This window comes from Podarcis erhardii (genome assembly GCF_964252035.2).
Source record: "Podarcis erhardii genome assembly, chromosome: 10".
In the NCBI taxonomy this organism is placed as follows: domain Eukaryota; kingdom Metazoa; phylum Chordata; class Lepidosauria; order Squamata; family Lacertidae; genus Podarcis; species Podarcis erhardii.
This window is the reverse complement of record NC_138500.1, coordinates 19,264,001-19,278,339: the sequence shown is the minus strand read 5'-3', so window position 1 is coordinate 19,278,339 and position 14,339 is coordinate 19,264,001. Positions and strand designations below refer to the sequence as shown.

Genomic DNA, 14,339 nt, shown 5'->3' with positions numbered 1-14,339 from the left:
TCAGCACAATGTCCAAACTTGGCCTGAGTCCGTTATATGGGACTAGCATTTTTGTTTCATAGCTCTTCTGGTGATGCAGGTTTTTCTGTATTTCCTATAGGATTGTTTTGTACAATTCAGCATTAATTGGTTCAGTGACTTAGATATTGCCCACAATGTGTGGAAAATAAGGTAGATTCAGATAATTGGAGTGATTTCAGTGATTCCAAGGTTTAGTTAATTGTATGACGTTATCTTCAATTGTTCACATAGGCAATAGGTTTTATTTATGGACAACTTAATATATACCGTATTTTTCGCTCCATTGGACGCACTTTTTCCCTCCTAAAAAGGAAGGGAAAATGTCTGTGCGTCTTATGGAGCGAATGTGTGGTCCCTGGGGACAAATCGCTGTTGCCCTGCGCTGCTGGGGTGCTCTTTGGGGGTGGGGGGAGGAGCCACGGTGCTCTGCCGGCAGCCTCCGCTTTCCCCTGAAGCCCCGGCAATGTTCACAGGCAGCGGGAAGGCTGTGCGCTCCTGGGCTGCATTTTGGGGGTGGGGGGAGGAGCCATGCGGCTCTGCCGGCAGCCTCTGCTTTCCCCTAAAGCCCTGAAAAGGTTTGCAAGCAGAGGGAAGGCTGTGTGTTCCTGGGATGGGGGGGGGAGGAGCCACACTGCTCTGCCGGCAGCCTCTGCTTCCCCCTGAAGCCCCGACAAGGTTTGCAAACAGAGGGAAGGCTGTGTGTTCCTGGGATGGGGGGGGGGAGGAGCCACACTGCTCTGCCGGCAGCCTCTGCTTTCCCCTGAAGCCCCGACAAGGTTTGCAAGCAGAGGGAAGGCTGTGTGTTCCTGGGATGCTCGTGGGGGTGGGGGTGGGGAGCAGCAAATTGCTGTCTCTCAGTGCCTCCTAATTCAACTGCAAAGGATTGCCTAACTGGATTCTGAGCTCCATTTGAAGTTTAAAAATATTAAGTTTGGGGATTTCTTCAAGTAGCAGTTTTGCAGAAATAGTCATAAATACATGCAAAGCATCTCCACAAACCAGTAATACTGAGCTCAGCTACAACTGAGCAGGCATCTGGCTCAGGAACAGTTTAAACTGCACAACTATAACCAGACATCCTGTGTGTTTGTGTGTGGACCATGTTCCTAGCAGCTAATCTTTATTGCTGAAAAGAGGCACTGATATTCCACTCCAAATCTATAATTCATTATACAAATTCTTACAAGTACAGTCCACCTATACCAAACCAAAAACATTGTGTTCTCTTGTTATTGAATGGAAGCTATTTATCTGCCCTCTTTTCCTCCTCTGTTCTTTGCTGAGTCACCCCATTTTGAATCTTCCTTTCAAAACAACCATGCCTGTTTTGAGAAAACTTCAGAGATTTAGGAACTGGAGCGCAATCATGTGATCTCTTTGCTGTTCCTCCATACTCCAAGCACTTCTCATTTGCACAGCCCTGGTTTCTCTCCCTGACTATTAATATTCTTGATTAATAACAGTAAAATGCTCAAATTTTAGTTTTTGTGACTGCTGCCAATACTGACTTCCCAGTGATAATGAAAACAGCTAAAATTATAATGGAATGTCTGTCCTTTTTCCATTCTCTTCAATATATACCGTGGCTCGCTTTAAAGCAGCAAAGTGGACAGGAGCCACCCACTTTGCTGTTTTCAATAGTTTAGTACAACATCTGAGTCAGATATTTTTTTTCTTGTTTTCCTGATCTAAAAACTTGGTGCTTCTTTTGGTCAGGTGCGTCCTATGGAGCGAAAAATACGGAAAATAGAACCATAGAATCATATCTTAAAATAACACATCTGTCTTAAAATGTTAGGCTTTATGTTTAAGTTCTAGGATTCATTCATTAAGAACCTCGTTATTTGAGATTTTCATCCCAATATTATGGATGTTTGCTCAGGAGGAAATCCCAATAAGTTCAGGAAGACTCCAGTAACCTCCTCACAGAACTAGTCCAGGAGGATACTGCTGTCGGTGGTATCAAAAAATTTCAACAGATTGAAAAGTAGGAGCCAAAGATGCATTCTCCTTGCCTTGTTCTTGGTACAGGTCATCAGGGCAACAGAGGCTGATTTAGTCACCAAACCAAGCCTGATTCCAGATAGAACTGGATCCAGATAGTTTGTATTCAAGGACTGCTTCTCCCCATATGAACCGACTCAAACCATGCTAACATCATCTGAAGCCCTTCTTCGTGTGCTTCTTCCATGAGAGGTCTGGAGGGTGGCAACATGAGGACAGGCCTTTTCTGCGGTGGCTCCCTGTTTGTGGAATGCTGTTCCCAGGAGGCTCATCATGAGCCTTCTTTACTTACTTTTAGGTGCCAGATGAAAACGTTTCTCTGTAACCAGACCATTGGCTGATTAAGCAATCTATGGCCTTTTAAATGTTCTTGTGGAAGGGGGCATTAATGGGTTTGTTTTCTTTTTCTTGCTATGTATTTTGTGTAATCATTTTGTGTGTTTTGCTGTAAACTGCCCTATGATCTATGAAGGGTGGTATACAAATTAAAACAAAATGAACCAAATGAATAAACCATATGAATGAACAAACCAAATGAACAAACGAACAAAAAACCCAAATGAACCAAAACCAAATGAAGAAACAAAATATCCTGCAGCTCCTTTGCCACCACCTTGCCCTAGAAGCGAGTATTGGTGACCAGGTGGTACTTATTGTAAACCTCTTCAAGAGTGAATGTGCCACTGCTTTTTTAAGACCAGCAAGCCCCACTTCATTGCACAGTGGCATGTTCTCCACACCCTGGACTGACCTGATCAGCCCCCCCCTCCCCCCTGGCTTTCATCAGCCAGAATGGGTAGCGTTCAAGAGAGCTTGTTCCATCATTGCAAGAGTCATGCCCACCTTCGCAGTTCACTGTGAAGAGCCAAAGGGGTTTTTAAAAAAATGAAACTCTGCAGAGGTCTATGGCAGTTTTAAACTATTTAAAGGTGGCCGAAACATGTTGAGTGTGTTTTGCTCCTGATGGCTCTTGAATCTGTACTATATAAAGAGACCATCTTATCTATTATGCTATTGCACTTTGTTATTATAGTACTGAATTTTGCTACTGACCCATGTCCTCATTGAACTTAGGGCCAAGATAGTGATATTTAAATATGTGAATGCATTTAACTTGCTGACTTCTCTCCCCCTCCCATTTGTTGTTGTTTAGTCATTTAGTCGTGTCCGACTCTTCATGACCCCATGGACAAGAGCACGCCAGGCACTTCTGTCTTCCACTGCCTCCCGCAGTTTAGTCAAACTCATGCTGGTAGCTTCGAGAACACTATCCAACCATCTCGTCCTCTGTCATCCCCTTCTCCTTGTGCCCTCAATCTTTCCCAACATCAGGGTCTTTTCCAGGGAGTCTTCTCTTCTCATGAGGTGGCCAAAGTACTGGAGCCTCAGCTTCACGATCTGCCCTTACAGTGAGCGCTCAGGGCTGATTTCCTTCACAGAGAGAGGCTTAGAAATGCAGCCTCTTGGATTAATCGTGTTGCTCTGAGTAAATCTCCCCTCCCCTTCTCTCCCACTTCCTCATTCGTCATCCCTTCTATGGGTGGCGCTGAGGGCCCTTTGCTTCTGAGCACTTTGCTCTCCTACTTTTAAGACTTGTTGGGTTCTGGAAGAAGGGGGGTCTGGAATGTTTTCTAGTAATAACATGTCAGCCAGCTGTTCCGGCTCTTCCTCTTCCTCCCTCTTCCATTATTTCCCAACTTCTCCCTTCATCTCCCTCAAACCCCTGTTGTAATTCTGAACTGTCTTCTTCTTCTCTGGAAGGGTCAGGCTGGAGAGGCAGTCTCCACCATTCCTCCTCTGCCCAGTCCGTGACACCACCAGAGCAATTGTCCCCTTCACCATTTCCTAGTGGTCTTGAGTTGTGCAAGTACAGAAGTAGCCGCTGTAATGCCCTCTAGAGCTGTTTGGAGTTGTAGTCCACAACACCTGGAGAACACAAGGTTGACTATCCTTGTCCTAGCTTATGCTGCCTGCTCAAAGTACAAAGCTTCCAATTAGGAGGTTCTGGGTATGCTGCACAGCTTTAGGATGGAATATAATCTGTTCTTTATGACAATGGTTGTTGTTGTTTAGTTGTTTAGTCATGTCCGACTCTTTGTGACCCCATGGGCCAGAGCACGCCAGGCACTCCTGTCTTCCACTGCCTCCCGCAGTTTGGTCAAACTCATTGTAGCTTCAAGAACACTATCCAACCATCTCGTCCTCTGTCGTCCCCTTCTCCTTGTGCCCTCAATCTTTCCCAACATCAGGGTCTTTTCCAGGGAGTTTTCTCTTCTCATGAGGTGGCCAAAGTATTGGAGCCTCAGCTTCACGATCTGCCCTTCCAGTGAGCACTCAGGGCTGATTTCCTTCAGAATGGAGAGGTTTGATCTTCTTGCAGTCCATGGGACTCTCAAGAGTCTCCTCCAGCACCATAATTCAAAAGCATCAATTCTTCGGTGATCAGCCTTCTTTATGGTCCAGCTCACCACCTCCCATAAGATGCCATTAATGCCAATACCTGCTTCATCAGTACTGCAATGTTTGTGGGGAATAATTAAATCTCTCCTCCCCATACTCTGCAGTTATGATCTCCCTGTGCCTTTAAAAACCTTTTTAAAAAGTTTGACTGTCATCATGAATTTAATGTTTTGTCTAGCTTGATTGTTGGCCATTTTTTTGTACATGTTTGCCTATATAATGCCACTAATTGTCTAGGAATGAAACTGGGCTGAATATATTTAGTCTGGTCTTTTAGAACGATCAGTTCCCACATGCGTTTTCCCCACTTAATGCAAACAGCTATCACAGATGAAACATTATAGATGGAGCTTCTGTATGACTGTACTTTCTACAGAGGAAGTTCACACATTTAACTGCAAGTCAACTGACAAGTCATCACAGGACTAGTTCATTTGCATTTTTAAAGTTTCTACCCCCTACGTTCAGTTCTAGCAATCAAAATAAGCTGTGAATCTGTCTCTTTAGTGGGTATTTATAAGGTAACATAGTGCATTTCATTCATCCAAGCAACACTTTAATGAAAGTATCTGCTGTAAAGTGTTGAAATAGGTATGGACTGTGGAGTCAAAGATGTGTAGGAGATCCTAAAATGGAACTATATTTGAGACTTGCCTGTCTCTACACTGCAGTGAAGGTAACCTCCCTCTGAACAAAATTACTGTAACCAATTCATAAACTGATTTGTGAATCCTCAGGGATCTGATGATGATTACTTGTTTGATTACTTGGATTTACTAGGCTAGGATATAATAACCCAAACACATCAGGAAAGTAATTTCAGATTCACTCCAGGGCCAGATCCACATTGCAGCCCTTTGCCTTTCTGAGGCAGCAGTGTGCCAGGATTAGTGCATTAGAAAGTGGGAGGATCTACATGGCATTTGAAAGGTTGTCACCCCCACCCACCCTGGGGCCATGCAAGTGCCTGTGTGCATTTGGGTAGATGGCCATGCACAGACAGTGCACCATTTGTCTCGTCATGAGCAGTACAGGATCTGCATCCTGCTCTAGCCCCAGTGGTCCCGGGAGGGAACCCCAACCAAGGTTCACAATGTGAACTCACAGAGTATAATTCCCAGAATGGAACTGAAATGTCGAGAGAGAGAGGGAAGATGGGGGGTAGAGGCAGAGGCAGAGGCAGAGCCAGCTATCAGAGGAATTCAGTGCCTCCTTCATAAGCACTGTTCCACGTCATCACTGATCTTCCTTCCACCTTCCACTGTGTATTACACTGCCAGTTGACCCCACTCACTACTTCATTCTTCACTGTTTGTCTTCTCTCATGCTTATGCCTAATTCCCCCTTTCACATACTGCCTCCAGCAGAGCAACAAGTTCAGCCCATCCTCTGGATATGTTTAAGGAAGTGCAATGACTAGCAGTGTTAATAAGTGAGAACTACATTGGATTTATGAAGATGCACATTGTGAAGTAACTCCACACCCCCCCATCATAATATAACCATTCACTTGATAGGAATAAACTGGAGAACAAAACTTCCCAAACGTACACTGGAAAGTCAAAGATGGGGATGAAGGTGGGGAAAGGAGAGTCAAACTAGTTGTGCAGGATAAAAGCTGTTATGATGAAGACAGTACTGCAGTGCTGGTTCACAAAATGTGGACTATGGTGGTAAAATTCAGTATCTCTAAGGCATGGAAAGTATTCTGAGAAATCCTGAAATACTGTATTTTTTGCTCCATAAGATGCACTTTTTCCCTCCTAAAAAGTAAGGGGAAATGTGTGTGCGTCTTATGAAGCGAATGCAGGAGGGAGGCAGGCAGGAAAAGCCCCCGAAAGCCACACACAAGCTCAGCGCGGCTCTTGTGGGCTTTTCCCCAGGAGGGAGAAGGGATTGACACGGCCAGTCAGTCCCTTCTCCCTCCTCGTAGAAAAGCCCGCAGGAGCCACGCGCTCCTTAAAGGGTGCGCGGCTCCTGTGGGCTTTTGTGGGAGGTGGGGGAATTGCCATAGCCGCGCGCAGCCTCTCTTGGTCGGAGAGGCTGCGCACGGCTAAAGAAGCCAAGACAGCGAGCGGGATCCATCCGGCAGCCCCAAGAAGCTCTGGGAGAAGCGGTCAGGCTGCGTGCAGCCTATCTGTTGCTCTTTGGGGATGGGGGTGGGGAAATAATATTTTTTCTTGATTTCCCCCTCTAAAAACTAGGTGCGCCTTATGGTCAGGTGTGCCTTATGGAGCGAAAAATACGGTAAAATGTGTTCATACCACTAAGTAGGGGTGAGTATTATGTGCATTACTAGGGCATAGCAAGCTGTAATACCGGTAAGAAAAAACACCATAATTTGGATTGGATATTGGTATTTAAAATTGAAGTTTAGCTGGGCAAGCTGTAGAGTCAGGAATGAAGTGCTTAAGCATGGATTGGGTAACATAACAGAAATTTGCATTTCATAAGATGCATGGAGTAAATTAAATTACCTTGCATAGTATTGCCTCAGGGTTGGGAGGAAGGGGTTAACTTTGTTTTCCATTAGGATCATGAGTTCTTTTAACATTTCCTTTAACGGTTTGTAGCAGCCTACATCTAGCTCAAACCAGTACTGAAATAGCTTAGTAAAAAAGTAATGGAGGTTTTTCAAAGTACCTTGCAGCTTGACTCTAGAGTTCATGGGCCAACATAATTAATGGCAAAGTCTAAAAGAAGATTAAAGCAATTAGAGTAAAATTCCTTTCAGACTCTATTGTTAATCCCCTTGTTTGGGGGAAATCCTAAATACTATTATCAGCTATCACTTCTTAGCACTTCCATGTAGGAAACTGCATGTAAATTGTGCACAAATAGTTGTGTGTGATCTCACGGGAGGGCAGTAGGCACGGGTTGTGGCTTCCTGATGTGGATACACAGTGACACAGATGCATATTCAATTAACTACATGTGATCTGAATGTGATCTTGCATGAGTTTCTTGTATATCTAAAATTGGAAAAAGTTTCCAATCTTCTTACAATCCCTCCCCTCCCTTAGCAGTCCTGCTGGCACGGCCACTCTTCTATCTTTTCTATGAAACCTGCCACTGCTATGCACCAACATGGTATCTAGCAGATTGGTGTCTTTTCAGTAGAAAGACTTGGATTGTTTTGTGGATGTTGTCATCTGAATACCAGTTAAAATGGGCATGTGATGAGTCAGTGTGGAAAAGCAATGTCATGTTTTGTCTTGCCCAGTAGCTTGGGAAGAACAAGGGGCTAAGAGTGTATTAAAGGTGCTCTCCAGCTTTGGCAGAGGTAGCTGATGTTCTCAGTTATATTCAGCATTCAAAATTAGCTGGGCCTTTTGCGACTGGATGGAGATGTTCAGGAGCCACCCTTGGCGCCTAGCATCTCCACCTTTCTGGGTGCAGTCAGCTGGTCTGCAGGGGACAGCAGCAGCAGCAAAATACACTTGTCTTTTGTTGCAACACTATCCCGGCAAACACCTGATTTGCACAGCAGCAAAAGATGTGCCTAATTTTGCTGCTGGGTAAATCAGGTGTTTGGTGGGGTACTGTGCTACCCTGCAGACCCCCTGATTTACCAGGCAGCAAATAAAAATAAAATAAATTGCTGCCAGGTGAATCAGGTGTTTGGTGGGGCAGAGCGGTAACAAAAGACGTGTCTACCCTGCAGACCCCTGATCTACCTGGCAGCATTTTTTATTTTTTACTGCAGGGCTGCCTGGTCTGGTAGTGGAGCAGCCGCCTACCCCAATGGTGTCTAGACATTTTGTTTTGGTGCCCACAACCTAGGTCCCAGGAGCCACATGGCTCCTAGCATTCATATCCCAGTTTCTAACAATGGTATTTTAGTGCTGCATGTGGTTTCCTTGTAAAACTTTTCAACAGTCCATAAGATAACTGGCAAAAGAGCAAAATGTAGAGGCATAGGTAAATGCAGGGACATAGTTCCATTATTTGCTCCCAGTGTGGAGTAAAATTAGAAAATAGGTTGTGTGACTACTTATAAAAAGAATACAGTAATCTAGGTAGAAAGAGGAGTTCTGTAGCTGCGTTTGACTAAGTAACATCCTAGTGGTGCTATCAGATTAATTAATATAATTGCTATAATGCCAGTCAAGTGGTTGTGCCTTAAATTATAAATTATAAATAGAATCATCAAGACACTTCAGTTTCAGCTACATTCTTTTTAATACTCTGCATGATAGAACAGGGAAGCTTGGACAGAGACTATTCTGGGTTTTGCAAAAGAAGATGCCAATTTGCCTGAAATAGCAGGGAAGGATGAAATGGGAGGAGCCCTAAGAAGGCTTACCTGTTCCATGGCATTTATTATTGCTGTGTGTCAAGGGGCTTGGCCAGTGGAAAACAGAGTTCTGATTTCTACAGGCTGACACAGGATGAGGGAAGGCAAAACTGTAGAGAAGACTATGCTTCCTTCAAAGCTTTATCCCTGCTTTCCTTCTGCTGTGCGTTAAGTGTGGACTTTAACAGTCCATTCTCCTTTTGCGTGCACAAGTCTCTCAGCATATTTGCCTCTGAGTCTCCTAATGGATCTTTCCAAGAGAGATTTTTGCCCAGTGTTTGTCATCATAAATTCACACTGTTGTTGTTCTCACACAGACTGTGGTAAAGAGGTAAGAATTTCAGTTATACTAGCTTGCATTCATTTAAGTCATATGATGGGAAATAGGGGGTCATGATGCTTCTGTAGAGAATTCTGTATAGATCTGTTCTATAACTACTTTCATGTGTTGGGTGCTATGCTGTGGCAGTCCTGACTTCAAAATATTAAGTATCTGGACTTAAGTATGGATGTAATGGTTTTGGTGCAAATTAAGTGGAGAAAGGACAGCTGAGACTCAGGTTTAGTGTGGATCTGTTTAGGAATTATGGTCTCCATGTGCATGGAAAATAATGTTGGCACAATTACCTAGATAATGCCTGGAAATCTAGATACAGTACTAGGACTTTCTAGGGCTTTCTGACTAGGATGAACAAGCACACCAGCAAACTGTGCAGAAGAGGGGGCAAAGGAATACATCTAGTATCCTTGATATACTAGATGATATACTAGATATGGGTTCTTGAATAACTCTTCTCATACACAAGTGAAGGAGGCATGGGGCCCAACCATAACTATGCACAAAATGCAGGTTTGTCTCTGCAAGAATGAAAGGTAATCAAAAGTTTCAGTTAATGTAATTTAATGGTGGTGCCTGTCTTGTGCGGTTGGAAGGAATAGGAATGTTTAAACGGGCTAATGTAAGTTAATTACACTTGACAAAGATATGGAGTATTAAGCACTCTTTATTTTGATAAGTGCTGTGTTAACCTATGCCACTTTAATACAGATACTATATTCTGGTGCTTGGTTGAGCAGTTAAGAATTTATTTTTGGCTCTGAAGTTGCTTTTCAGCATATCGTTCACTTGCCATTTTGAACTGCTGTGAAAGAAAGCTTAGTGCAAATATATTAACCCAGTTTTCAACACAAGTAGTGTGAAAGAGAGCTATGCTCACTTGATTCTAAAATGCTTTAAAAATAGTTAACACACAAAAATTTATGTAAGTGACAGAGTAGGCTATAGTTTAAATTGGCATGTAATAGCAAGCAGGAACTTCTGCAAAAACAGTGCAAAGACAGCAAATACTTAATCCAGGGGATTGCCTTGAAAGGAGGAAATGTCGTTATTATCCAGTGTACCATTTAACGTACTTGGAAACTAATTGATGAAAGAGGAAGGTCTGATTCACTTCAGACTTCCTTCATCCTGTTCCATGAATGCTCACTCTGGTGACTTTGGTTTCATTGTCTTGCTTCTTAGCTACTACACTATATTAGCTCAAAGATAACACAGAGTTTTTCTGATTATCTTTTGTTATGATTGATTATCTTTTATATATGCAAAGCTGGTATGACTTCGAGAATGGAATAAAGTATTTACATTATTTGATACAAAACAATTGTATATCAGTGAATCAGTCCTCTTTCAGTTGAAATATTAACTGTTCCAAACCATTCACTGGCCTTTATTGTGGTTAGTGAGTATACTTCGGTGTATGCTAATACAATACTGAGCATAGGTTCACAAAAATTATCAGCCCACAAGTTGTTACTAATCCTATGGTGGTCATTTAGGGTGTAAAATACAGTGGTACCTCGGGTTAAGTACTTAATTCGTTCCGGAGGTCCGTTCTTAGCCTGAAACTTTTCTTAACCTGAAGCACCACTTTAGCTAATAGGGCCTCCTGCTGCCGCTGCGCCGCCGGAGCACGATTTCTGTTCTCATCCTGAAGCAAAGTTTTTAACCTGAAGCACTATTGCTGCGTTAGCCGAGTCTGTAACCTGAAGCATATGTAACCCGAGGTACCACTGTAATAATAAACAAGCAACTTTATATTTGTCAATCCCAAACAAGTGCCATTGTTCTTGAGCTCTTATCATCCCTTACCGTTGCCCTTGCTGACTGGGGCTAATGGGATTTGTAGGGGAAAACATCTGGAAGGCAGCTAATTGGGGAAGGCTGATTTAAACCTTACCTGTCTAGTCACCTCGATACTACTCTGTAAGCAGCTCTTTTCACAGAATAAATAAGACCAAGTAGTTTGGAAGAATGTGCTAATAGATATCAGTGTGTCTCTTGCCTATAATAAGTCATCAAAGTTTGCACTACTAAGTCAGCATTATCTAAATCATGCTCTGCTAGTAACTGGAAGGCATACTTCGTATTATATGCAGGTACAATGTGTTGTAGATATGTGTGTTGACCAAATGTGATGTGTACTAGCTTATACATAACTAACACTGCTTCTCAATGTTAGCTTGACCCTCAAATGGCTTTGTGTACATGGCTGGAAGCCCTGAACAGTACAACATGTCCTTTACTTGCTCTCCCTCCCTCCCTCCTTCCCTTTGGTTTGTTTTTTAAATTGTTTCGGTGGACTTTTGAATTTGTATTGTAATCACTTCATGTGATCAGATCACAAGAAGGTAATTTGAATTCAAGACTTTTCCCTTGAATAGTTCTGCATGAAAATACATAGATCATAACTCTATGCAATTAAGTGTTCTAACTGATAAGGGCTGCCTGTCAGATTACTAACAGTTTTCCCCCCTTTTTGAGTTGTAGATTAAAATGTTTTATAAAAGTCTGTTATAACTTAGAACTGCAGCCTTTAATTAGGGATGCCTCATTAGTCAGTTAACATATATGTCTAAAAACAAGGGAAGTATCATTTTTATTCAAAATCATTTTGTTGTATTTGGTAGTTTTCCTTTAGTAGGTGAGCAACTGAAGAACAGGGTTTTGTTCTGTTTTTGCAATGCAATAAGAGCAGGGACTTTTCATCGAAATTCATACTTCTAAAAGAACAGGAACAATTCATCTGAGCCAACAGCCTTTGTTGATAAGGCACTAAAAGTGAGCTGGTAGGAGTAAATTTAATAGGGCAAAATGGTGGCTAAAAGCCCCTTGGAATGCCAGTTAGACAGTAGCTTGTATTGTATCGCAGTTCATGATATCAACAGTTTTTTAACTTTTTACATGGCCCCCAAATTCCAAGTTGGTTACTACTACTCAGATAATTTTACTGCTCAAAGTGCCAATGTGGATTGAGGTTTCAATCACCTGTGAATAAATGTTTATTTAGGAAGAGTTCTGAGACTGTTAGGTTATGTACAAAGGAACATGAAGCACAGGTCAAAGGGACCATGCCATATAAATTAGGACCTTCTTATGTGTGTTCAGTTCTGGGTTTAATAAATATTAATCTTGTAAAACGCACACAGTCCTATCCTGTTCTGTCACATCTGTTTTTCTGTCTCTCCCCCCCCCCCCCACCACCTCAAAATCTTTGCACTGTGGCTTAATGGTAAATATAGGTTATGCCTGGTGAGAGGAAAATCTGTTAATATTAATTTTGTGCTCGTTTATGTACAGAAAGATAGGCCATGGTGAAGGTGAGAGTGACCACTGGGTTTGACATAAGAGTAGTATGATCAGAAATCAGATCTTGGCCTGTTTGGATAAACCATACTAAAACTAACCACAGTTCCCTATTTGGAGGAAAAGACAAACTGCAGCTGGTATAAAATGGAAATGGATGTGTCAGAGGAGGAGAGAGGAGGAAGAGCAGGCTTGTACATACTAAACCATGATTTAGTGTTGCATCATTTTGGGAATGAGAAAAGAAAGGATAGCGATGGATATAATAAATGTGGCAATGTATTTGAGAGAAAACAAAGTGAATCTCATTTTGCCAATTAGGACCAAGATAGATTCTGGGTAAGTTGGAAACCAGTGGTTACTTTAGAGAAAGAAATTATCTTAGCATGCCTTACTTAATTGTTGCAGACTTCTGGCAGAGAGGAGGGCAATATATTTGTGTGTGTGTGTGTGTGTGTGTGTGTGTGTATGCTTGTTGGATTCTTTCCAGCATTCCTCTTTAAAAATGGATTTTTACGATTGCAGTAGCATTTAAAATATATAGTTTCACAAATACAAGTAAAATAAGAAAAGTTGTTTTTTCATAATTAAGTCTGGAAGTTCATTTGATTAAAAGCTGACATTTTCCACACTCAAATATAACTAATGCTTTGATCGTTGAATTGGAGAGAAATCATGAATCAAATCACCGTGGCGTATCTTGTGAAGAATAAAACTGTCCATATGACACAAGCATTGTGCCTCTATAAGATTGAATGTCACCAGCCATGCTAAACTTCATTAGAGATTTAAATAGACATTTTTGTTACCATATTTTCTCACATATTCTTCTGTATTTCAGGGAGTCAAACCAGCAAGCTTTGATAAAGTTGCAATTCCTGAAGTAAAGGAAATCATTGAGGGATGCATTCGTCAAAACAAAGATGAAAGGTAAATATTCATTCCATTTGGATGAGGCACTTCAGATATTACACAGTGCACAATAACAGTGGTGTGTACTCCTTGAACAGTCAGATAAAAATAATAAAGAAAGAGAAATGAAAAGGACTTTCGATTCCCTGTCTGTCAGTTCCATATAAAAAGATTATTCGAAGTATTCATTCTACAATAACATCCAGCTGTTCTTCCTTCTGCTAAGTGATACTTTCTCAGTCTTCAGACCCAAATGTCTCAAATTCATTAATTTTCCTTTCCACACGAAACATCTAAAAGGGGTTCTCCAATTATTATTATTGATAAATGTCGACAATAATTTTTTTCTAGCCCAGTGTAACAACTTTTCCTCCAGTAACTTCAACAACCTTTCTTCCATATTGAAAAATAATAAATTGTTTCATCTTTGTTCACACAAAAGTCTCCACACTATGGTCATATGTTAAGATAATATTTGATATTTATTTATTGTATGTTTGTTAATTCACACTCAGTTCTGTTATCTTCCGATCCTATTTTCTGTTGGCCGTGATTTTCCTTCCTAATTTTATTTTGTAAGTTCTTTCCATTTCTCACCAATATAGAAATAAAAATGAAGCTACAGGGAAACTAACAGAATATGAAAAGAGAGTAATAAAAGATAGTATAATGACTAAGGGATTGATTTTCCTTTTATACAAAACCCTTATTAAGATTTTGCCCTCAAAAACATTTTAAAAACTGATGGGAATTAATTTGGGATATAAACATTGAAGAAGATAAATGGAACAATTTATGGACAAAAGGACCATATAAATCTCCATCAGCAACTAAGGATTGATTGCTAAAAATTGTGCATGGATTGTATTTAGCATTCAGTATCAGTCATCCTTATTGTTTTAAAAAAGCAAGTCCCTTTAGAAATGGCATGGATATATAGAGTTTGTCTTAGAACAAGATTTAAATATTCTGTGGAATATGGGCAGCCCAATTGGAAAATGG

General features: G+C 41.4%; 1 protein-coding gene across 10 annotated transcripts in view; it reads left to right on the top strand.

Annotated features, from left to right (window-relative positions):
• WNK1 (WNK lysine deficient protein kinase 1) overlaps positions 1-14,339 on the top strand; it is a 110,696-nt gene that overhangs the window by 47,180 nt on the left and 49,177 nt on the right. For all 10 annotated transcript variants that reach the window (XM_081878771.1, XM_081878770.1, XM_081878767.1 and 7 more), the window contains exon 5: positions 13,267-13,355. In XM_081878771.1, the coding sequence (XP_081734897.1) occupies positions 13,267-13,355 (89 nt within the window). The remainder of the gene's footprint in view (positions 1-13,266; positions 13,356-14,339) is intronic.